Source organism: Elephas maximus, chromosome 21 (assembly GCF_024166365.1).
Source record: "Elephas maximus indicus isolate mEleMax1 chromosome 21, mEleMax1 primary haplotype, whole genome shotgun sequence".
NCBI classification, from domain to species: domain Eukaryota; kingdom Metazoa; phylum Chordata; class Mammalia; order Proboscidea; family Elephantidae; genus Elephas; species Elephas maximus.
In genome coordinates this window covers 61,510,015-61,536,455 of record NC_064839.1, presented here as the reverse complement: position 1 = coordinate 61,536,455, position 26,441 = coordinate 61,510,015, and the positions used below count along the sequence as shown (strand labels likewise).

Sequence of the window (26,441 nt, the reverse complement as noted above, 5' to 3'; positions counted from 1 at the left end):
TTCCATTCTTTACCTTTTCAAGGAGACTAATGATATTGCACTTTATTTTCATGCCTTTACATCTTATTTCAAGTAAACTGTGACCTCTCTGAGGCCAGGGACTACATTCAAGTTGTTTCTGATTATTTTCCTCAAAGGTTGGTAGAATTCTTGGTATATCGAAATGGTATTATCTATGTTTAAGCAATGAATTAGGTAATTAATTAATGGCTTTTATTTGAAGTAATATAAGAAAATAATATTAAAATAAGTAATACATGGTTAGAGGAACATGTGTTAAGTTCTCACTAGTTTTAGTTTGATTGTGATTAAATAAAACATTTATTATTAATCTATATGCTAAAAACGCATGCTCCAATTTTTTTAATTCATTTTTTCTTAAAAAAGAATATACCACCTTTGCAAATTATTTCCACTATTTATTTATTTATTATAGATAATGGAGGGTCCATCAATGTGGTTTTACTGTTGTGTTAAACAATGCAACGCATACATTAATGATTTCTATATTTCAAGTAAGAAACTGGCCCATTTATTTTACATAAGTAAAATCTCACATGGAAACTATACTTGCCAATTAACCTCCTGTTAATAATTAAAATATTCAAGATCCACAGGCTGAAAATTAAATTGTAGTGTCACAAGTTTGATTACTACTCAGCTGAAGTAATCAAACTGACTTTCCTACAATTCAGTGTGCAGCGGCATCTCCAGCATGCTTTTTATAAGCCATGTAGACACACATGCATTCAGACAGACAATCGAAATGGTTTTAAAGAAGAATTGCTCATTTATTTAATTGCTATTACTCTCACAATCTTTCCCCAAAGGCTTTACTTTGAAAGCAAAAACGGGTAGCACTGTCAGTGCTGCTGGAAATTAGCCAACGATTGCCCATGTCATAGTGCCATTTACTTAGAAATTCACCCTTCTTGTACAAATTTGAATTTAAATAATAAACAAAGACCACACATGCAAGTGCATTTCACATACATATATATAATAGTTTTAAAAAGGCACTAATGTAAATATGAAGACAACTTAAATACATATGCTTAAATAAATACATTTATGAACATTAGGTAGAAGATTTAGTCCTCTTTAGACACATGGAAAAATTAGATAGATAGGTAGGTAGGTAGATTTGTGAACAAAAGAAAACATATTAAAGCTTAACCTCAATACTGAATCACTAAGAAGTAAAAGGTTTTTAAATACAGCATTAAATTTCAATAGCTCTTAAATATACTTTTGAAAACCTAATAGGCCTGGATTATAAGAAAACCAATCATTGCAAAAAAAAAAATACAATTTCTACTATCTTTCTTCAGCAGATTTGATCTTCAGAGAGAGAAAAACCCTTCTTTACCACGACGTTGCAACAGAATCCATCTGGTTGAAGCCATGGATTGATCTATCACACATAATGAATTAATAACTTCCTATCTATGTCTTGGAAACCCTGGTGGCGTAGTGGTTAAGTGCTATGGCTGCTAACCAAGAGGTCAGCAGTTGGAATCCACCAGGTGCTCCCTGGAAACTCTATCAGGCAGTTCTACTTTGTCCTATAGGGTCGCTATGAGTCGGAATCGACTCGACGGCAATGGGTTTGGTTTTTGGTATCTATGTCTTGTGATATTCAACTAACTCATTTTTCCTTGCTTGCACTTGATTCTTAATCTGCTCAGCAAAAGGTTTCATATTATATGTCAGTGAGAATATATAACATTTGTGTGAATGAGTTATCTAGTCTTCTCCTCTACCCTAAAGGGAAAGTTTCCTGGATTGTCACTAGAAACCACAGTAAACAATTGTAACTTCCCAATAGTTTACTATATACAAACATATTTTAAGCGTTAAGTCTCTACGTAAAACTTCTATGATTAATATACTCATCATATCCCTGTAAAAAATACTAGAATAGGAGCCAACTAAAACTTGCATAATTATTTTAGCACACACAACCTGAGTATCCAGAACAATACTTCCCAAAGTGAATTCTATGGGTAAGTATTGGATAAAAAGAAGTTTCCTTGGACAAATAATTTGGGAAAAATTGTATGAAGGAAAGTTAAACATGTTCCTTTGATAGGACAGAGTAGAACTGCCCATTCGGTTTCCAAGGAGCACCTGGTGGTGCCGACCTTTTGGTTAGCAGCCGTACTTCTTAACCACTACACTGCTAGGGTTTCCTTCTTTGATATAGGATATTTTAAAGTATTGTGAATATACACGTGTGCACAGAGCTCACAGCATTCCTAATTTGGAATATAGAATAACTTTTTTCTTTTTTGGACTACTAAGACACTAGTATCCCCTTGAAACATTCTTATGAAGACCTTATATCAATTTTTTACAACTTTTTTAAACAGCAAAACATACTGTAGCTTTCTAGCAACACGGTGAGACAACTTATTCTTTATAACAAAGTTCCAAACTCCTACTAATGACATTTTAATTTATATACCATTAATGATGGAACTTGAAGGAAAAGATCATTCAGGATCCAATTCTAGAGTTTAGATAAAGGATATTCTTTGTATATTGGCAAGGAAACTCAGAATTAGACTATGAAATTATACAACCATTTAAATATTAATGACTATCAAACAGCCCTGATATATTTTATGTATTAAACTAAAAGATAAAAAAAAAACTATCCTGATTTTTTAATTTGATTTCCAGCAATTTGTTTATACTGTAAAACCCGTGAAAGCTGGAAAACTGTGTAAGGTGGAAGCTTGTAAGAAGGAAAACTGTAATATTTTCCACTAGCAGAGAGTGACAGAAAAGTGGTAAGACTGCACCTTGTCAAAGGTGGAAAACCTGTGAGATCTGGAAAACCAAGGCAGACTCATCAAGTTCCAGCTCTCACAGGTTTCACTGTATTTACAGCAATGGGTGTTCCAGAGTTCTCTCATACCTCATTTTATGATTACTGACTTTGAACTGATACATCACTTGCCAGCATGGAGAGAGCCAAGCACGCAGTTGAGTAAACTGGAAGATAACAATCAAGCACAATTATGCCAGTGTGTTTGTATGATGCTATACCTGGACATCTATACAGCTTTCTTGCCTGTGCAATATCTCCTTTGCTTAAGCGAGTTCGCTGACCAATTGCCGGACGTATGCCATTGTCATCACGGGAAGGGAGAATGGTATCTAGAAACATCCCCCTGAAAAGAATCAGAAGCAAGCCACACATAAGTCACCAAATTAAGACTCATATATTCCTTATAAATATAAGATGATTTTTTTCAAAGTCAAAAGGGAAATATACCAATGCTGAGTTTTAGGTAGTGTCTCAGGCTTTCAAAACACGATCATCAAAGTAGAAAAACAAGTTTGTGTGGCAAATGTGTGTCTAGCATAACGTGTATAATGATATTGACTTAGAAATATATACCAACCATTTAAAAAAATATCTGGAATAGTATATATTCCCCAACGGTTATACCATGGCTTTTGTTTGGGTCCCTCAAGCAGAACAAAGAGACCCTATTTGCCAGGTTGTAAAACAAGTAATTCTCATATAGGTCTATTTTCTTAAGAACAACCTACAGTAAATATTTTTGAGGTTACCAAAATTGTAAAAGTCAAATGAAACATACATAAAACAATTTTTTTTTTATTTAGGCTGTTAATTTAACCTAAGACTCACAGCACATAACAACAACAGCAACAATCTTAGAAGTCCAAGTATAGCAGCATTAAAAAGAACAATAAAAAACAGAATACCAAAAAAAAAAAAAAAAGGTTTTTTAGGATACACACACACAGAGCAAGACACAGATGTATATAATAAAGGTTTTCCGTGCTAAAATTAATAAGTAATAAAAAGTAAGGAATAATAGCAATAAGCTGAGAACTGAGTTGTTTGCCCCCAAGGTTATAATAAAACTCACTATTTTTAGTAATACGTATAACTTAAAATCCTAAATATAGTACGCTAAAGATACCATCTTACTTTACAATCTATACCTAACATTTATACAACTAAAGGAAGTACTGAGCTTAAAAGTTAAATGGACTTTCTATTGGTGGAGCCCTAGTAGCTCAGTGGTTAAGAGCTTGGCTGCTAATCAAAAGATCAGCAGATCAAATTCACCAGCTGCTCCTTGGAAACCCCATGAGGTAGTTCTGCTTTGTCCTGTAGGGTCGCTGAGTCAGAATCGACTCGATGGCAGAGGGTTTGTTTTTTTGGGTTTTATTGGTGGGAAGATTGGGATGTGTACCTATGGATTTTCAAAGAAATCTCAAAGCAGGTTTCTATAAAAATATTGTAAATTAAGAAATACATTTTTTTTAATCTTTTAAGCTGGGATAAATGGTAAAACGAATATTTCTTTCCAAAATTTATAAATAAGTAAATTTTATGTAAACTGTGGATTCAAAGAACAACATTTTCAGGTCTATTCCTTCCTTTAGGAAATACTTACTAAGCACTGTTTTAGGTCTGAATTTACAGTAATAAACAGAAATCCTTCTATGATTCTCACATTCTAATAGGGGAAGAAAGACATTACACAAAGACTGATGAGTAGGGACAGGTACTATGGAGAAAAATAAAGGCAAGAAGATGGATTTGGACTGTGCAGTGACGAGGTAGCTTTTAAATAGGATGATCAAAGAAAAAGTCACTTGGTAGTTGACATTTAAGAAGGAAGTGAAGAACAGAGCAATGTGGGTCACTGAGAGTTGAGAATTCTCAGGGAGAAACAACAAGAAATACAACAGCCCAGTGACTGGAGGACCCCTAAAGTATTTAAGCACTAGCCAGAGAATTTAACTTTTACCCAGAGGACACCTATTAATCTACTGGGAGATGATACACAGAGTGGTGACATGATCTATGAGTAATTTATGACTGGCCTCCCAAGCTTCTCAGTAACGAAAAGGGTGGTGGTTCTTAGATATAACCTGGATAACTCAGATAGACAGGGAGACTGGAATTCTTTAAAACCAGATCTAAGCATCTGGATGAATTCAAACTAAGACAAATGATATATGGGAACTGACCATCCAAAGTGAGAGCTTGCACTTAATAAGATGCAGCTCCAGCTAGATCAATGTAATTGAAAGAGGAAGTTTAGCTCTATGGTAGAATTGAGAAAAGTCATTCTATTACACTGCCTAAATCAACATTTGCTGGGCAGGTCCAAATTAATGAAGTGCTACAATTTCTGCAGGACTTCAGTAATAACGAAGTATTCATTATTTTCTACTGCTAAAAATGAATTTATAATTTTGGAAACGGTTTCGTTTCTTCCACCTTTCAAAAGAAATACAATTTTTTAAAAGGTCAAGGACATCTGGATTGGATATATTCAACCTCACACAATAGAATGATAAATTTCAGGTCATTCTGTCAACTGAGGTAAACTCTCTTCCATCCCTAAGGAGGTCAGTCACCCATTCTTTTGTTCTTTCTTTGTGGCCAGGAAGTTAACATTTCTCTCCCTCCCACATCTCAGCCATTAAGCAAAGAAGCTCTTCCTGGACCTCTTCCGTGAGGCACTACCCATAGGCCAGAGACAAATAGTATTGGGTCCACTTCATACATTTTAAGCTACATTAAAATAGCAAATTAGCTATGCTTTTTAAGAAACTTCAAAAAATTTTACAATTCTTTTATTAATGCAAAATGTGCCATCCCAGTCCTCAAGCATTCACATTACACAATATCCATGCACAAAGAGAAAAAAGGCCCATAGATTCAGTCCTATTGTTCCCACAAGTGACTTCCTAAATCTGCTGACAGGCTACTTTTATGAAAACAATTGGAACTTTTATAGACTCTCTGGTTTCAGAATAGAAGAAACTATAAAACTTCAAATACTTTGGGGGAGGTGGCTGAGAGCTATGACAAATATTTCATCTGAAATTCAGTCATTGAGGTCTGTGTACAAGTTAGTAAACATCCTCTTTAAAGCTGTGGTGGCACAGTGGTTAAGCGCTCAGCTGTTAACCTAGAGGTCTCCAGTTCAAATCCACCAGCTACTTTGTGGGAGAAAGATGTGGTTGTGTGCTTCCTTACAGCCTTGGAAACCCCAGTGGCAGTTTTACTCTGTCCTATAGGGTCACTATGAGTTGGAATTGACTTGATGGAGACAAGTTAAAGACTCAAAACAATCAGATGATGTGAATTGGGCCAATCAGATTGCTATCATTCTAAAGGATAAGGTCACTTACACCGTAGAAATATAAGTTGATTTAGAAAAAAATGAACAGGGTAATTTTGAAATGTAAGATAGGATAATAGGTCAAGGCTGATGGCCACGCAACACAAAGGTGGGTGGATGTGATGAGAGGTGGAGTACACGCAGTAAAAGCTGAGTGGTTTATGGGGAAAGAAGCAACTTAGCACATAAGAGTAATACTGGATAACAGGAAATCTATATTTCAAACTTTTGTATAGACTCTGAATCTATGAAGAATAACAAAACCAAAACCCAGTGCCGTCGAGTCGATTCCGACTCATAGCGACCCTATAGGATGGAGTAGAACTGCCCCATAGAGTTTCCAAGGAGCGCCTGGTGGATTTGAACTGCTGACCCTTTGGTTAGCAGCCGTAGCACTTAACCTAATAGAAACAATAAATCATTATTCCTGCCTAGTACCTCCTCTATTCCAAAAAATCAACACTCAGGTTAGTTCTGAATAATATCATTCAGCAGTGCTTTGGTGGAGTAGTGGTTAATAGTCCAGCTACTAACCAAAAGGTCAGCAGTTTGAATTCACCAGCCACTCCTTGGAAATCCTATGGAGCAGTTCTACCCTGTCCTAGAGGGTCGCTATGAGTCAGAATTGACTCGACGACAATGAGTTTTTGTTTTGTTTTGTTTTTGGCTGAATTGGGACTCCAGTCCCGTTTGTCCCATGTTTTTAAAGAAAACTGACTTAAAGCATTGACCTATAAATAGTTTTGTAACTCTTTAAAATTAATTTCAAGCCAAATTTCAGGGTATACTTCTGTCAAAACTTAAATTTCTAATTGCAGAAAAAAATATGTATTTAGTTATTATATTTGAACAAAAAATATACCGTATATCCTTTAAGAAGAAATTTTTTTTTAAATACAGTTAACACTAAATTTTTTTCAATAATAAAATGTGGTCTAAAAAAAAAAAATAACTTAAAAACGTGTCCAAGTATCCTGAGTTCATTTGAATATTCTTCTGTTTTACCAACATTTGTTTAAGCAGTGAAATTATTTGATTTTTCTCTTCTTCTGACCCTGCTTTTACAAATAGATGTTAATGAGTTGTGAAATGGACATAAAGTGGACAAAATCGATGAGTTGGAGTAGGTATATGAGTGCAAAATGAGCAGAAAATGGAAAAAAAGCTGAGTTCGATGGTTTCACAGTCCCAAATTCCTTACCTGACAACTATTTGCTTGATGGCATCATCTTAAGAATGAAATAGATTAAGACTTATATTTATTACACTCTCAAAAAATAGCATTCAGACAGTAAGGAAATAATTTTAAGATCAATAAGTGGTGAAATGTAATTTTAAATTACAGGAAGTAAAATATCTTTCTATCACATTCTTTGACAATTAATTTAGTAGTATGGATTTCTGAGCATGACTGGTACTTGAGCAGTAGAAAATAGATAGAACACGAGTTACACAGAGAGTGTAGCAGTCCAATTCAACCACCAAGGTCCCTATGTGACTTAATAAATGCCAAATTTCCATTAAGCAATGCTTTGCCAATTTAACACGCTGATTGGTTTGGTCATTCCTTTAATTGAACTTTTTATGACTGAGGAATATAAAATAATTGGACTCATATATAAACGAATATTCTAATAGTATAATATTTTAATTACCATGATGCATTTATGTATTTGACAGAACATGTGAAATTGCAGTTTAAAATCTCTTTAAATGTCTGATGTTCGCTATAAATGCTAATCAAGTATTTTTCCACTTTACTTCTGTCATGAGACGGCAGTATTTAAAAGTAGTTTTAGTTATAATGCCAAACACAGCTTTGTGAGGTGCCACATGGAGGAAAGGAATTAAAAGTCAAAAGGTATAACCTGAGACTCCAACCTTGAGAAGGTGTTCCTGGCATAGTGCATGATGCTGTCAAAATCATATCTTTCTCCAAGTGAGTTCACTTCTCCAGGCTCCATCTTCAGAAAATTGTACTCTTGACCTAGGAATCAGGAATAAACAACAGCTTAGAAGTCTTTTAACAGAGGGAAAAGAGAACAGGAGAGCCTTTCCTAGGCCTATAGCTCTTCTTTACTAAACAACTGATCTTCATGCTGGATGTATTTCCACACTAACACCAAGCTATGCTAAAGTAGATATCTAATACCACGGACTACACTTCAATATCATGTTGAAAGAGCAATACTGAATTTCATTAGTAAGTTAATTTCTGCAAATGTCGACTAATGAAAGCATACTTTGGGTTTGTTTCCTACGTATATTATTCTGCCGTCTCACAATATTCGCCTATTTAACAAGTTACTGCTATACGCAATGATTTTTTTTTTAAAAAAGTTACGTTTTTACCTCATGACTTTCCCATTTTTCCCTTTTGTCTACATTTGCCAGGACCAACAAAAAGCATCTTACTGTTTGCTTTAGACTCTTTCCATAAAACACTGGGAAAAATATAAAAAAGACTATTAGAATATGCAGGAGTCTCTCGGTGGCACAAATGGTTGAGCACTACAATACCAACAAGAAGGTTGGGGGTTCAAACCCACCCAGAGGTAGATGCCTCCCAAGTAAGGTCTGGTGAACTGTTTCCAAAAGGTCACAGCCTTGAAAACCCTAGAGAATGCAGTTCTACTCCGCGCATAAGGGGTTGCCACGAGTCAGACTTGACCGGATGACTAAAAACAACGTCAGCATATGCACGAAGAACTTGCAGGCTCTAGCTATGTGACTTTATCACTAAAGATAAAACTGCAGCAAATCTTCTACTATCATTAAAAACATTAAAGTTCTCCTTGACAAATAGGAAGTTCTACTTTAAGGAATTTTGGATCAAAATAAAACATGTTTCCCCTGCAAGAACGGCACTGATCAAAAATTCAGAAAAAAATAAATGCTGGTGAGGTTGTGGGGAGATTGGAACTCTCATACGCTGCTGATGGGAATGTAAAATGGTAAAAACCAAAAACCAGACCCACTGCCACTGAGTTGATTTCAACTCACAGTGACCCTATAGGACAGAGTAGAGCTGCCTCATAGGGTTCCCAGGACATGGCTGGTGGATTTGAACTGCCAACCTTTTGGTTAGTACCTGAACTCTTAATCACTGTGCCACCAGGGCTCCATAAAATGGAACAAAGACTAAGGAAAACAATATGGTGCTTCCTTAAAAACCTAGAAATAAAAATACCATACGATTCAGGATTCTCACTCCTTGGAATATATCTAAGAAATAAGAGCTATCACACAAATATATACATAATAGAGCACAAAGGGGACACAGTCATAGAAGCACATCCAAACACCCTGAAGAACTGAGCTACTGGGGCTGAGGACTAGAGACCATGGTCTCTGGCAACATCTAGGTCAACTGGCATAACGCAGTTTATAAAGAAAATGTTCTACATCCTACTTTGGTGAGTATTATCTGGGGTCTTAAAATTTTGCAAGCAGCCATCTATAATACATCTATTGGTTCCATCCTGTCCAAAGAAAAGGAAAATGAAGAAAACCAAAGAAACAAGAAAAAATTAGTCCAGAGGACTAACGGCCTACATGAACCTCAGCCTCCACCACCCTGAGCCCAGAAAAACCAGCTGGTGCCCGGCTACCACCACCAACTCCTCTGACAGGGATCACAATAGAGGGACCTGGACAGACTGGGAGAAGAATGTAGAACAAATTCAAATTCACAAAAAAGACCAGATTTACAGGTGGGATAGAGTGGAGGAGTACCTGAGACTATCGACCCTGGACACCCTTCTAACTCAGAACTGAAACCACTCCCGAATTTCACCTTTTAGCCAAAGATCAGACAGGCCTATAGAAAAAACAATAACACACACGAGAAACCTGCTTTTTAGATCAATCAAGTATAGGAGAAGAAATTAGCAACACCTGCCCAAAAGCAAAGACAAGAAAGCAGGAAGGGACAGGAGAACTGGACAAACGAAAATGAGGAATCCAGGGTGGAAAGGGGGATAATGCTGACTCATTGTAGGAATTGCAACCAATGTCACAAAACAATTTGTGTACAAATTTTTGAATGAGAGAAAGAGAAGAATATAGTTCAGAATTTAATTATTATTTTGTTAAATTTTAATACCATGTTATTTTAAGCTTCTGGACATCTTCCATTTTTAATAGTTTCTCAACTGATTATTTGTATATTTTAATGTTATTTTTTGAAATTTGAAAAGACCACAGAGTTTAGATACGTAAATATACATCAATGATTCCAGAAGCAGAAAATTTCCTCTAATACTATTTAGGTTTCAATGTCTCAATCTTTACAATTAAAGCAGCCAAAGATGGTATAAGTCATTTCATATATGCAACGCGAAAAAGCTTTGAAACATCAAATATAAAGGTGAACTATTAGAATTCAAAATTCAAGGTTGGAGCTCAAAAAGGAACCATTATACCACTCATCTAACTAGGTTTTTATTTCAACTGCCCTATTACTGCTCAATGTAAAAATACCTCATGAAGAAGGAGTTTTTGAAGGGCAATAAAGAAACTGACTGATGCCACAGAGTATAATGTCTTTCCTTCATGTGATAAAGAAACTTGATTTCCTCCTTTGAGTATTGATGAGAAAATCAGCCTGAAATTATACAGCTCAATTCCCAGACTAAATTGTTTAAGTCCATCACTGAATGAATACACATGGTAAGTGGTTTTTAATAAACTAACCAGCCCATATGGTAAAACAAGTGCTTATAAATTTTTGGTATGACTTTCTGTGTTACAACCATTCTCAGGAAGGGCTCTGCATTCTCTTCAACACTGGCAGAAGCACCTGTTAAAACTCTCATCTTCATAAATAATTGTATATATTATAACACATGCATTTTTAAGGTCCACCACTCAACTGTCAGTTTTTTTGTACTGTGGTGGCTTGTATGTTGCTGTGATGCTGGAAGTTATGCCAAATACTGGCAGGGTGAACCATGGTAGACAGGTTTCAGCTGAGCTTCCAGACTAAGACAGACTAGGAAAAAGGACCAAGCAATCTACTTCTGAAAAAAATCAGCCAGTGAAAATCTTATGGATAGCAGCAAAACATGGTCTGATATAGTGCCGGAAGATAAGCCCCTCAGATTGGAAGGCATTCAATACACAACTGGGGAAGACCTGCCTCTTCAAAGTAAGGTTGACCTTAATGACGTGGATGGAGTAAAGCTTCCAGGACCTGCATTTGCTGATGTGACATGGCTCAAAATGAATGAGAATAAACAGCTGTAAATATTCCTTAGTAACCATAACATGGAATGTATGAAGTATGAATGAAGGAAAATTGGAAGTTGTCAAAAATGAAATGTAACACTTGAAGATTCATATCCTAGGCATAAGTGAGCTGAAATGGACTGGTATTGGCCATTTGAATAAGACAATCATATGGCCTACTATGCTGGGAATAACAAATTGAAGAGCAATAGTGTCACATTCTTTATCAACAAGAATATTTCAAAATCTGTCTTAAAATACAGCATTGTCAGTAACAGGATAATATCCCTACGCCTATAAAGAAGACGTGTTAATTCAATTACTATTAAAATTTATGCATCAACCACTAATGGCAAAGATGAAGAAACTGAAGGTTTTAAACAACTTCTGTGGTCCGAAATTGATCAAACAAGCAATCAAGATGCAGTGATAATTAATGATGATGGGAAGGCAAAAGTCAGAAACAAAGAAGAAAGGTCAGTTGTTGGAAAATATGGCCTTGGAGATAGAAATGATACTGGAGATCTCATGATAGAATTTTGCAAAATCAATGACTTATTTCTTGGAAATACTTTTATTTCAACAACATAAACAGTGACAAAGCATGTGGATCTCGCCAAATGGAATGCACAGGAATCAGGTCAACTACATCAGTGGAAAGAACCTATGGAGAAGCTCAATATCATCGGTCAGAACAAGGCCAAGGGCCAACTGTGGAACAGACCATCAGTTGCTTATATGCAGGTTCAAGTTGAAGTGAAGAAAGTTAAAACAAGGTTCATAGAGCCAAAGTACAACCTTGAGTATCTCCTACCTGAACTTACAGACCATCTCAAGAATAGATTTGACACACTGAAACTAATTACCAAAGATCAGACGAATTGTAGGATGACGTGAAGGACATCATCCATGAAAAAAGCAAAAGGTCATTAAAAGACAGGAAAGAAAGCAAAGGCCAAAAAGGGGGTCAGAAAAGACTCTGAAACTTGCTCTTGAACATACAGTAGCTAAAGGAAAAGGAAGAAATGGTGAAGGAAAGAGCTGAACAGGATTCAAAGAGCGGCTCGAGAAGACAAAATAAAGTAATATAAAGAAATGTGCAAAGAAGACCTGGAGATAGAAACATTTCTCCTTGGATCATCCAAAGCCTTCTCAAACTGAAGGAGATGCTAAATGAAACCACTATTTGTCTTTCTTCTTCTCAAAAAAATGCCCTTTTGTTCATATTTGTTATATCTGTTGGTAGTACCATCATTCATTCTATTGCCTAAAAATAAAACCTTCAAGATTTTCCCTCACATGATGATGCCTCCTTCACATATTTTTGACAGACTATACCTCTTTTTTCTCTTGGCCTACACTACCCTAATTGAGGACTAAGTCATCTCTCATGAACCACTGATTTAGGCTTCTAACAGGTTGTCCTGGCTTCAAGCTTATCCTTCCCACCCCCACTTTTCCACTCCCAGTTGATTGTTACAACTGACAGAATTATATTTTAATATAAACCTTCTCTGCTTACAATACTTCAATTATTCCCTAGGAGCTAAATGATGAAATCTAAATCTCCTAACTTTGTATTTAACACCCTCCATGATCTAAACTTCCCAAATTACCACTAACTAGTCTTCCTCATGTAACTTACAATGCAATTCAATTTTCTGTAATCATAGTTTTGATCATAATGTTCGTTCTGTCTAGAATTTCAATCACTCTTCTATCTAGAACACTTATACTTCTAAATTTAATTTCCTTTGTGACATTTCCCTTGACTCCCCAAGGTACATTTAGTCACACCTTATTTGTATTTGTATTCTACAGTGTTCTCAACATAGACTATTGTCACTTTTCTCATTTCCAATAATTTGAATATATCCCACACAAGAATTTGAGAGCAGTGGTTGTATTTTTTTTCATGACAGTAAGAGCATCACCTAATGCTGTTGCTGTTAGGTGCCATTGAGCTGGTTCTGACCCATAGCCACCCCATGTACAACGGAAGGAAACACTGTCCAATCCTATGCCATCCTCACAATCCTTGCTATATCTGAGCCCATTGTTTCAGCCACTGTGTCAGTCCATCTCGTTGAGGGGCTTCCTCTTTTTTACTGATGAGATACTTTACCAAGCATTATGTCCTTCTCCAGTGACTGGTCCCTCCTGATAACATCTCCACAGTATGTAAGGCACAGGTATCAATAAATAATTGGTACCAAATATGTGGAAATTCTATGGAATTCCATGTTTCTAACATAAAGGTGGCCATTAGGAAATAACACATTTTACTTTGCTCATGCTACATTACAAGAACATTCCACATGGTAGGATTTGGAGAGGCGGAAATTAAAGGTACTGATCTTTATGAATGTGAAAGTAGGGAAAAAAAATAACTTTAAACTGAGGCTATTATCACACACCAACTGTCAGAGAAATTAGATTATAATTATAAATTATACTTGAACTACTGAAAACCTTTTTGAGAATTTGTCTCTAGAGCAGTTAAGTTTAAGGGAAAAATCTCAAAGAAACTATTTAGGCTATTCAGTTAATGACTTACTTTCCTGGAATTTTTTCCAGAAATTATCCTGAGAATAATAGAGATTCCTCATTTAAAACAGCACATTTGATGGCAAACCCTTGTCCTTTTTAAATCTCTTAGACATAAGTTCCAGAGCTCAGTACAGAAAAAGCTTAAATACAAAAGAAATATTTAATAATATTAATTTATGGTTCAATAGCCCACACTCATTCTTGGAAAGCATAGAAGTTTAAAAATAAAAAAGCTAAGTCTTAGGAAAGCAAACAAACCTAAAAGAAACCTAAGATCTTTCAGTCTCCAGAAAGAAAGAAAGAAATACATACATAAAACCACCACGGGTATTTTTTAATCAACCAACATGTTGATTCTACTATATCAAATAATTAGTTTATACTTTTCAAGAAGTTAAATAATAAATTTTGTAAGTGCAATTCAAAGATATTCAACCAGCCTTTAAACCCAACACACTCTGAAGCTTCTCACCTGGCTGGATGTTTTCTCTTATGATGGTTACATGATTATCTCGATCTGGTCGTGTGTGTTCATGCCAAAAGCCTATCACATGGCCCAATTCATGAACCACAATTCCAAATTTATCACAGTTCTTGCCAATAGAGATTGCTTGAGGTCCATTTCCCCGCCGACCTACATAGGAACAGCATCTGAAATAAAGTAGAAAGTGGAGATAAGGGTGATGCTGCGTGAATTACAATCTGGTGAAACTTCTGTAAACAATTGTGATAAAGTCCAACACACTCAGAGAGAGAACAGCCTTTTATTAATGAATATGTCTAATTTCTAGTATCCTGATAAAATAATGTGCAATAAAAAAAATAAAAAATAAATAAATCTATTGCCGTCAAGTCAATTCTGACTCATAGTGACCCTACTGGGCAGGGTAGAACTACCCTGTAGGTTCTAAGGCTGTGATCTTTATGGAAGCAGGCTGCCACATTTTTCTCCCATGGAGTGGCTGGTGGGTTAGAACTGCTGACCTTTCAGTTAGCAGTCAAGCACTTTAACCACTGTGCCATCAGGGCTCTTTATGTACTGTACCAAACCCGTTGCCTTCCAGTCGATTCCAACTCTTAGCGACCCTATAGGACAGAGTAGAACTACACCGCAGGGTTTCCAAAGAGTGACGGGTGGATTCAAACTGCCGATCTTTTAGTTAACATCCAAGTTCTTAACCACTGAGCAAACAGGACTCCATATTATGTACAATTAAACAAACAACAAAAAAAACCCATTGCCGTCGAGTTGATTTTAACTCATAGCGACCTCATAAGACAGAGCAGAACTGCCCCATGACATTTCCAAAGAGCAGATTGTGGATTCAAACTGCCAACCTTTTGGTAGCAGCCATAGCTCTTAACCACTGCCCCGCCAGGGCTCCATTTCGTACAACGTTGTTGTTAGGTAACATCAAATTGGTTCCCACTCACAGCAACCCTATATGACAGAGTAGAACTGCCCCATAGGGTTTTCAAGGAGCAGCTGATGGATTTGAACTGCAGACCTTTTGGTTAGCAGCCAAGCTTTTAGCCACTACTCCACCAGGGCCCTTATGTACAATACAAAACCAAACCAAACCTGTTACCCTTGAGTAGATTCCGACTCATAGCAAACCTATATGACAGAGTAGAACTGCCCCCAGCCCCCATAGAGTTTCCAGGGAGTGCCTGGCAGATTCCAACTCCTGACCTTTTGGTTAGCAGCCATAGCACTTAACCACTTTGCCACCAGGGTTGCCTTATGTACAATATCCAAAAAAACCAAACCCAGTGCCGTCGAGTCGAGTTCGACTCATAGAGACCCTAGAGGACAGAGTAGAACTTCCCCATAGAGTTTACAAGGAGTGCCTGGCAGATTCGAACTGCTGACCCTTTGGTTAGCAGTCCTAGCACTTAACCACTACACGTGGGCACTAAATAATTGGTCTTGAATAGTTGAGAATCATAGTGCACAAGACACTGCCAAACACCTTTTCTTCTTTATTAAATTAAAAAAGAAAATTGCCAAAAATTAATTTCTCAAATGCTTAAAAGGAATTTCACTGGTTCAATATCCAAAGTATATTTGACAGCCTTTTTTATTGTTATTAAATATGAATATTCCACCTCCCCTTTTTTTCAAATTGAGTGATTCTGATGGCTTTAAACTCCTAAGCATTTTAACCAATACAAGTTAGATGAACTAATGGGTGCTCATTATTTATGAATCTATTACAACAGTTAATTAAGCTTAGTCAACAATAGAAGAGAAAGTCAACTGACAGTAAAAAAAGGAGATAATTGTGTTTGGTAACCAGATAGTTTTTTTTTTTTAATAATATGTTTTTTGATATATGCATTATTTATTACATATGCAAACATTAAAGTATTACATGTAGAAAAAATCAAAATTTGTGAATTCTGCAGAGAGATAAACTGAAATATTTGTTACCTTAAGGCAACAGTGATGAAACTGAAATATCTGACAATTATACAGCAAGAAAAATTATCCACATTGAGTCATTCTTGATGGTTATATTCAGAGAAGAAATTTTGCAGTCAAGCAATGTGGTCAATTTATTTAATCAAAAACACCCTTTCTAACATACTCACTTACATAGAAATTTCCTATAATTAAGATGGGGTTTCATAATGAAAAGAAAAAATATATTTCACACTGTCTTATTCATAGAGCTATTCTTTTACAACGATCCTGTAAAAGAAGAAAAACGTGGTGGCTTTGACCCCAGATTTATCCAAGGCTCTTAGGAACATAAGAAATCTAGGTGCTCAGATGAGAAAAATAGCTGAATATATGCACATATAAATATTAGGCATGGAATGACGGGTAAACTGTATGCACATGCATCTATACACACAGGTTGTACTCTAAATCCCAAGCAATCATTAGACTGCTAGGATAAAGCCTCTATTATACGATTCTATTGGGTAGCACACACAAAGACACTTGGCAAAATGTTGGCATTTGAAATCTGTTACCATTTATAGAAGATAAACAGTAAACAGGAACAGATTACTTATAGAAAGTAAACAGTAAACAACACCAACAGATTTGAGGTGAACTGGTTCCCTCACCCTGATGAGTATCCCCCATAGCATCACAGGAGAGGAACCCATTTACGTCTAAAAGGGGACCTACTCTACCTTCTAAAATTTGTGTGTCACTTGGTAAGCAAGCCATGGACCAGGTATCAGCAGGTGTCGCTCTCTCTCTCAGCAGGAGTTTCCTTAGCTTAGGTCAGGTGCATTGTGGCTGTGTTTGATCTCTCTCTCCCTCTCCAGCTTTACTTGGCTAGGTCTGGTCGCCTGTGCTTAGTGGTCTAGCTCTCAAACAGCAGCTTTGGGACAATCCTGGGCCAGTGCCAGGGTTAGGCTGGTATTACGACAGCTCTCAAGGCAAAACTGTTTTACCGGCAACCCCTGTAGGATATATGTCCAAGTTTTTGTGAACAACCTCTCATGCACCTCAGAGCAGGCCTACTTTTGGCTCCCTCTGGACAGGCATCCTCTCAGCCTACTCAGAACAGCCTTCCTCTCACCCCCCACTGGACTGGACAGCTTGGCCCACTTAGGACAGCTCTTCTTGGTCCCCTCAGACAGATTTCTCTCAGCTTCCTCTGGAAAGGCCTCCTTTTGGCCCCTTCTGGAAAAATATCCAGTGTGGTTGCTTCCCCGTTAAGGGGCACTCAGCTACATTGCTGACCTCTGCTCTGTGGGCTGCCTCTTCCCATCACTGCCATCTTCTCTGTGGACTGACTCTGCTCACCACCAGCACCTGACTGCTCTCTCTGTTGTTGGGCACCTTCAGGGTCTTTCTGCCACTGTTTCTTTTCTCTGGGACTCTTGTTGCTGTTTTTCTTGGTGTTCAGTGTTATCAGCTCAGTGAGTGTTACTAGCGCAGTGTTACAGCTGTTTCACTGTGATCTAAGAGGTTCTTGGAGTAAAGAACTGGGTCCAAAAGACAGTGCTTCTCTCCATGCTCTTGTTGATCACAAGATCCCCCAAAAATCTCTGTGAGATTGGCTGCTTATATACGAAAACTCCTTGCAAATTTCAAGGCAATTTTCCTAGCAGGGTTGAAAGCCAACCGATATGTTAGGTAGATCGAAAGCTGACCAGTCCTATTGGGTGGATTGCAAGCCACTTTTGTAGATAGTCAACTGGCCAATTCTTAGAAGACATTTATGCAGATAGCAAACCAACCAATCCTTGCAAGCTGCTTAGGTGGAGAGCAAAGAGACCAATCACTTGGCAGACTGTAGCCCGACCAACCATTTTGGGAGAACAGCAAACCCAGGCCCAGAAAGGCCACATAAAAGAAACTCATTGCACCATAACAGGGTAACATGCAATAAAAAAAAAATATATATATATATATATATATATATATATAAAAAGGTTTAAACGTGTCTAGATACTGTCTTAGTTTCTAATGTTGTCCAGGTTTGATGCCATTTTCTTGATACGGCTTTTGAATTTTTGCTCCTAATTTGTGTGTCACTTTTAAAGCTTGACCATTATAAGGTCTATATACCCTCTTAAGGAAGATTTTCACCATCTATAATGAAGATTCATCTCTCCCTAAACAAGAAAAGGTAATCAGGTAATCTAAAATCTGATATTCCTTACTTCTGCCTTGGGATGGTAAATCAAAATATCTTCGAAAATTGCCTGTCACTTAATCCATCAGGGCACTTGTAAAGTTGTAATTCCTTCTAACTTTTCAACTTCTGTACCTTCAATACCTCCAGTTATTTAGGTTAAGGAGAGGTACTTTTCTATTTAAATGATTCAATTTAATTTTTTATTTAATGAGTTTTCTATATCAGTTAGCAGTCAAGTGCTAAACCGTTGTGCTACCAGGGCTACTTAGATGATATAGACAGCTCCATATTTACAATTATAAATTAAAAATATGGAGGAGATTATTTTAGCTCTTATTTTTTAAAATTTTCAAGTTGCCAAACTGACTGGGTAAGCTAAATGAAAATGATAAAAGTGACATTAAGTGGTAAGATGTGTTTGCCTACCAGATTAAAGCTAGAAATAGAACTGAAGAGCATCCTCATCAATATCAATGTCACCGCTTGCAGGCTCTCCAAAGTCAACGGTGATTTACATTTAAATCCTCAACATCACATGCCACAGCTCTTATGAGATGAAAGACCCAATATAGAAGTCCTACAGTAGTGTTAAGTGCGTAACTTAGCACGTATCTTATTCTACTTGGCCCTCAGTATTTTGTATAACACAAGCTGTCAAACTCTAGTAATTTCAATGCATTTTTTTCTGAGATGAAAAAGCAAAATTTTCATACCAAAAAAAAATTCCACAACAATCAAATAAAAATTTCATGAAATTGTGGTCAATAATGGTAATTCCAAGTGAAATTTAAAAGCCACAAAGTGATTAGCAGGCTAATGATCAATTCCTATAAAAAGTATCATCCTATCACTTTTAATAAATAATGCAGAGCAAAGTCGAAAATGTAAAAATGAGTACCAAAACAAATCACCAAAATGCAACATCACTATAATAATACTCACAAATACATACGAATACTCAAGAGTTCAGCTTCAGGAGAGCAACTATAGAATTAAGTATCTTCGGGCAAGTCACAACTTCAGTTTCCACATCTTTCAAAATAATTAAAGTACATGTTGTAATACCTTCTTGATTATGTACATGTAAAGCAGTGTGTGGATGTCATGAGCAACACAGAGATAAGGTGCCTGCCCTCACCACTGACAAGGATAGACATTGGAACAAGCTTTGGTAATATAACTGCTATTGCAGTGGGAAGAGCAAGACCCACCATGAGAAGCTCAGGAATGGCTGAGCATGAAAGATGTGGAAGAGCTCAACTGATGGAAAAGGAGGGCACAGTCATTCCAAGCAGCTAAAATATCATGAACAAAAACATGAAGACATGATAATGAATGGGGGAATATAGTTGGGCAGGACAAAACATAAGAAATAAAAACTTTGAAAATAGCCAAATTAATAATGGAAAGTGAATAGAAATATGGATTTGTGACAAACAGTAAATTAATAAATGATCAGTGTTTTGGATGGGTTTTACAAAATTAAAAGGTGGGAAGGAGGAAAAGTGTAATAATTTGAATACATTATGCATTTAGAACCAGAGAATTTTACCAAATATACAGAAAAAAGTTGACACCAATTTTACCCAAACTATTCCAGAACATAGAAAAGGAAGGAATACTCCCTAATTCATTCTACAAAGCCAGCATAACTCTGATACCAAGCAAAGACACCAAAAAAAAAAAAAAAAGGAAACTAAAGATCAATATTCCTCATGAATACAGACATAAAAATTCTCAACAAAATTCTACCCAACAGAATTCAACGGCACATGAATAAAATAATACATCATTATCAGGTGGGATTCATACCAGAGATGCAAGGGTGGTTCAGCATTAGAAAATCAATCAACATAATTCACCACATAAATAAAACAAAGGAAAAGAATCATGTGATCATCTCGATCAGTGCAGAAAAAGCATCTGATAAAATCCAACACTTTCCTGGTAAAAACTCTCAGCACAACAGGAATAAGAGAGAAGTTCCTCAACCAATTAAGGGTATATCTGCACAAATAACCACCAACATTTTTCTCAGTGGAGAAAGATTGACAGCATTTCCCTGGAGAACAGGAATGAGATAAGAATGCCCCGTATCACCACTCTTATTCAATATTTTACCGGAAGTCCTAGCCAGAGCAATAAGGCAAGTGAGGGAAATAAAGGGTACCTAAATTGGAAAGAAAGAAGCAAAACTACCCTTATTTGAAAGCGACATGATCCTATACATAGAAAATCCCAGACACTCTACAAGAAAGCTACTGGAATAGAAGGATTCAGTAAAGCAGCAGGGTAAAAGATCACCACGCAAAAATCATTTGTGTTCCTTTTCACCAACAAGAAGAACAACTAAAAGAAAATCAAGAAAGCAATACCATTTACAATAGCCCCCCCAAAAGGATAAAATACCTGGGAATAAAACTGACCAGGGACGTAAAAGACTTATACAAGGAAAACTATAAAACACTACTGCAAGAAACCAAAAGAGACTTAAAAAAAAAATGGAAAATCATACCATGTCCATAGACTGGAGGACTTAATATTGTGAAAATGCCAGTACTACCCAAAGCGATGTACAGATACAATGCAATCATGATCCAAATCTCAACAAAATTCTTTAACGAAAGGAGATGGGGAGATTGGAACTCTTATACACTGCTGGTGGGATTGTAAAAGGGTACAACCACTAAGGAAAATGGTATGGTACTTCTTCAAAAAGCTAGAAATAGAAATACCTTGTGATCCAGCAATCACACTTATAGGTATATATCCAAGGGAGACAAAAGCAATGACACGAATAGACATATGCACACCTATGTTCATTGCAGCATTATTCACAATAGCAAAAAGATGGAAACAACCTAAGTGCCCATCAATGGATGAATGGATAAACAAATTGTGGTACATACATACAAAGGAATACTCTGCAGCTATGAAGAATAATGAGGAGTCTGTGAAACATCATATAACATGGATGAATCTGGAGGACATTATGCTGAATGAAATAAGTCAATCAGGAAAGGACAAATATTGCATGGTCCCACTATTACAAAAAGTCAAGAATAGATATATGCACAGAAAGCAACATTCTTTGATGGTTACCATGGATGGGAGGGAAAGGAAGGGGAAATCATTTTCTAGAGAGTATACACTTATTATTTTTGGTGATGGGAAAGGAATCCTAAATATCTGTGAAGTCTCCACAACCTGACCAAGGTAAATGAGGACACTAAGAAGTAAACAAGAAAAGGGGACAATTTTGGTAAATGCTAGAACATGTACAATTCTGTAACAACAGTAATAACAGCCAAAAATATGTGTGTTGTTACCTGGGTAGATATGTATGCATATATGTGTATAGGAAAGCATATGCAAGTACATGCATGTGCATGTATAGGTGTGTCTGTAGGCATATGTATATACATGTTTGTGTGTGCTACACACATATTCATACATATAGCAAATCACATAGGGGGCACAGTTATGGAGTTATGGAGACTTCCTTGACATATCTAAACAGCTTGTGGGATTGGTTTATTGGGTTGAAAGGCTTAGGACCATAGCCTCATGGGACAACTCAGTCAACTGGCATTACACAGTTCATAAGATAATGTTCTACATCCTAGTTTGGTGAGTAGTGTCAGGGGTCTTAAAAGCTTGCAAGCAGCCATCTAACATACAACCATTGTCTCTACTCATCTGGAGCAAAAGAGAATGAAGGAAATCAAAGACCCAGAGAAGAAACTAGCCCACAGTACAAAGAGCCCACACGAACCACAGCCTCTTCTACCCTGAGACTAGAAGAACTAGATGGTGCCTGGCTACCACTTGTTCTGACCAAGGACACAATAGAAGGTCCCAGGTAGAATGGGAGAAAAAGGTAGAAGAAAATTCGAATTCCTAAAAAAGGCCAGACTTACTGGACCAATAGAGACAAGAGGACCCCTGAGACTACCGCCCTAAACAGCTCTTTACACTTGGTACTGGAGGTCACCTTTCAGCCAAATAATATATTGGCTTATAAAATAAACAATATCACCCATGAATAATATCCTCTTTTAAAAAATCAACTATATAAGACCAAATGGTCAACATTTACCCAAAAGCAAAGATGAAAAGGCAAGAAGGGGAAGGAAAGCTAGATCAATGGAAGCAGAACAAACAGACTGGAAATAAAGAGAAACCTGACACATTGTGAAAATTGTAAATAATGTCATGGAACAATATGTATGAAAATTGTTAAATGGGAACCAATTTTGCAGGTAAACTTCCACCTAAAACACAATAAAAAAAATTAAAAATAACATAAAGGCTCTTGAAGACAGTAAACACACAAAAAAAGCAAAATGAGGTCATATTTCAAATGTAACCAAAACTAATCAAGCCAAAATTAGAGTAATTTAGAAGGAAACATTGCTCAAATAAGTCATAACTACAAAATTATGGAACTATTGAAAAAATCTTAGAAAGTTAATAATGTGTGTATTTCTGTTTAATGTCACCTACAGAAGACCAAAAGTAAAATCCACTATTTTTTTAAGTTAAATAATCCAGAAAATTATGGTAGAATAAAACAAGATGATACAATCTTCCCCTCCAATTCTAGTAAAATAGGTAAGTATATATATACATATATATGTATATATAAAAAACTATATATATGTATATATATAGAGAGAGAGAGAGAGAAACAACAAAAAACCCATTGCCATAAACTTGATTCTGACTCATAGCGACCCTATAGAACAGAGTAGAACTGCCCCGTAGGATTTTCAAGGAGTGGCTGGTGGATTAGAACTGCTGATCTTTTGGTTAGCAGCTAAGCTCTTAACCACTGTGCCACCAAGGATCATAAATAAGTAAATATATATTATATATATATATATGCATATATGTATATAATTTTTTTACCAAAAAGTATATGGCATTGGGGCAAGAACTGTTTCCTCCATTAAAATTAAGCATTTATTTTGATTGTCCTATATTAACATACCTCAGGATATTCAAACAGCTCTAGCTGATTAAAAAATTCTTCTTTGCAGAAGAATTTCAGGTAATAAATATAGATGCAATGAAAGAAAAGAAGAGCTTTAGGGCATCACTATTTTGCAATGATCATTCATGATTACTCAACCCATCATGAAAACGCTGACAGGACTTTTACAACAGAAGGACTGGCTGCCGCCACTTCAATCTACAAGTTGAAAGTCCAGACACGTGTACCTCTTGACTAAAGTAATATAGACAGCACAACCTGCCAAGCATTTCTTATCAAAAAAAAAAAAAAAAAACCCAAGCTCAATTTAATCAAGTCTTTAGATATAAATTCTACTGTTCTGGAAATGCTGGGGAGAGAGGGAAAATAAAATGATACAATAAAAAGCAGACAGATGAAGCCAGAGTATGGGAAAGACTCTAAGAGAGTTGTTTCTTCAACAAATTCAAAAGCGTGAGAAAAAATAAAGCCAAGGGGGAGGGAGGGGCTCAGTAAAAGACCATTGTCAAATAAAAGAGACTTCAGAAACACAAATGACATGAATGGAGCTTATTTGGATTCTGAATCAAGCAAACCAATTGTCAAGAGACATTTTTTATTTTTTGTTTTCATTTATTTATTTTATTATTGTACTTTAGATAAAGGTTTACATAACAAACTAGCTTTTCATTAAACAATTAGTACAACATACTGTTTTGTAACATTGATTACCAGACCCAGGACATGTCAACACTCTCCCCTTCTCTACCTTGGCTTCCCTATTACCAGCTTTCCTGTCCCCGCCTGCCTTCTAGTCCTTGCCCCTGGGCTGGTGTGCCCCTTTAGTCTCGTTTTGTTTTATGGGCCTGTCTAATCTTTGGCTGAAGGGTGAGCCTCAGGAGTGACTTCGTTACTGAACTAAAAGGGTGTCCAGGGGCCATACTTTCAGGGTTTCTCCAGTCTCTGTCAGGCCAGTAAGTCTGGTCTTTTTTTCTGAGTTATAGCTTTGTTCTATATTTTTCTCCAGCTCTATCCAGGACCCTTTATTGTGATCCCTGTCTGAGCAGTCAGTGGTGGTGGTTGGGCACCATCTCATTGTGCTGGACTCAGTCTGGTGGAGACTGTGGTAATTGTGGTCCATTAGCCCTGTGGACTAGTCCTTCCCTGTGTCTTTGGTTTTCTTCATTCTTCCTCCGGATGGGGTGAGACCAGTGAAGTCACCTTAGATGGCCACTTACAAGCTTTTAAGACCCCAGACACTACACACCAAAGTAGAATGTAGACCATTTTCTTTATAAACTATACTATGCCAGATTGAGCTAGATGTTCCTCGAGACCATGGTCCCCGCATCCCTCAGCCTAGTAATTCGGTCCCTCAGGGAGTTTGGATGTGTCTATGAAGCTTCAATGACCGTGTCTTGGACAAGTAGTGCTGGCTTCCCCAGTATTGTGTACTGTCTTACCCTTCACCAAAGTTACCATTTATCTATTGCCTATTTATGGTTTTCCATCTCCACCCCTCCCCTCCCTTGTAACCATGAAAGATTGTTTCTTTTTGTGTGTAAACCTTTTCACGAATTTTTATAGTAGTGGTCTCATACAATATTTATCCTTTTGCAATTGACTTATTTCACTCAGTATAATGCTCCCCAGGATCATCCATGTTGTGAGATTCTTTGCAGATTCACCATTGTTCTTTATCATTGCATAGTACTCCACCATGTATATGTGGCATAGTTTGTTTATCCAGTCATCTGTTGATGGGCATCTGGTTGTTTCAATCTTTTTGCTATTGTGGACAATGCTGCAATGAACTTGGGTGTCCATACGTCTATTCATGTGATGGCTGTTTTTTCTCTAGGATATATTTCTAGGAGCAGGATTGCTGGATCATATGGTATTTCTAGATTTCTAAGGAAGTGCCATATTGTTTTCCAGAATGGTTGTACAATTTTGGATTCCCACTAGCAGTGCATAAGAGTTCCAATCTCTCCAACACTTCTTATTTCCTGTTTTTTTGATCCATGTGAGTAATGTGGAAGTCAAATGGTATCTCATTGTGGTTTTGATTTGCATTTCTCTAATGGCTAGTGATCTCGATCATTTCCTCATGTGTCTGTTAGCTGCCTGAATGTCTTCTTTGGTGAAGTGTCCGCCAGTTCATTTCCTTTGTCCATTTTTTAATTGGATTATTTGTTGTAGAGGTATTGGATTTTCCTGTAAATTTTAGAGATTTGACCTTTGCCGGATTTGCCATAGTCAAAAATTTTTTCCCAGCCTGTAGCTTCTCTTTTTACTCTTTTGATGAATTCTTGATGAGCATAAGTATTTGATTTTTAGACGAGTCCAGTTATCTAGCTTGTCTTCTGGAGCTTGTCTGTTGTTAGTTATGGTTTATATCTTGTTAATACTGTGTATTAGGGCCTCTAGCATTGATCCTATTTGTTCTTCCACTATCTTTATACTTTTTTGTTTTATATTTAAGTCTTTGATCAATTTTGAATTAGTTTCTGTGTATAGTGTGAGGTACGGGCCCTGTGTCATTTTTTTTTGCAGATTGGGCATCCAGTTTTGCCAGCACCATTTGTTAAAAAGACTCTTTTCCCCACCCGATGGGCTTTGAGCCCTTGCTGAAGATCAGGTGACCCTAGGTGGATGGATTTACATCTGAGTTCTCAATTCTGTTCCATTGGTCAATGTATCTGTCATTGTACCAGTATTAGGCTGTTTTGAGTACTGTAGCTATACAGTAAGCTCTGAGGTCAGCAGGGTGAGTCCTCCTACTTTATTCTTCTTCTTCAATAGTGCTTTACTTCTCTAGGTCCTCTTCCCTTTCTATATAAAGTTAATGATTAGTTCTTTCATCTCTTTAAAGAATGCCTTTGGTACTTGGAT

General features: G+C 36.7%; 1 protein-coding gene across 5 annotated transcripts in view; it reads right to left on the bottom strand.

The window, feature by feature from the left end:
* TLL1 (tolloid like 1) overlaps positions 1–26,441 on the bottom strand; it is a 253,182-nt gene that overhangs the window by 103,868 nt on the left and 122,873 nt on the right. For all 5 annotated transcript variants that reach the window (XM_049864900.1, XM_049864901.1, XM_049864902.1 and 2 more), the window contains 3 exons: positions 14,437–14,615; positions 8,067–8,172; positions 3,055–3,179 (listed from right to left, as the gene is read on the bottom strand). In XM_049864900.1, the coding sequence (XP_049720857.1) occupies positions 3,055–3,179; positions 8,067–8,172; positions 14,437–14,615 (410 nt within the window). The remainder of the gene's footprint in view (positions 1–3,054; positions 3,180–8,066; positions 8,173–14,436; positions 14,616–26,441) is intronic.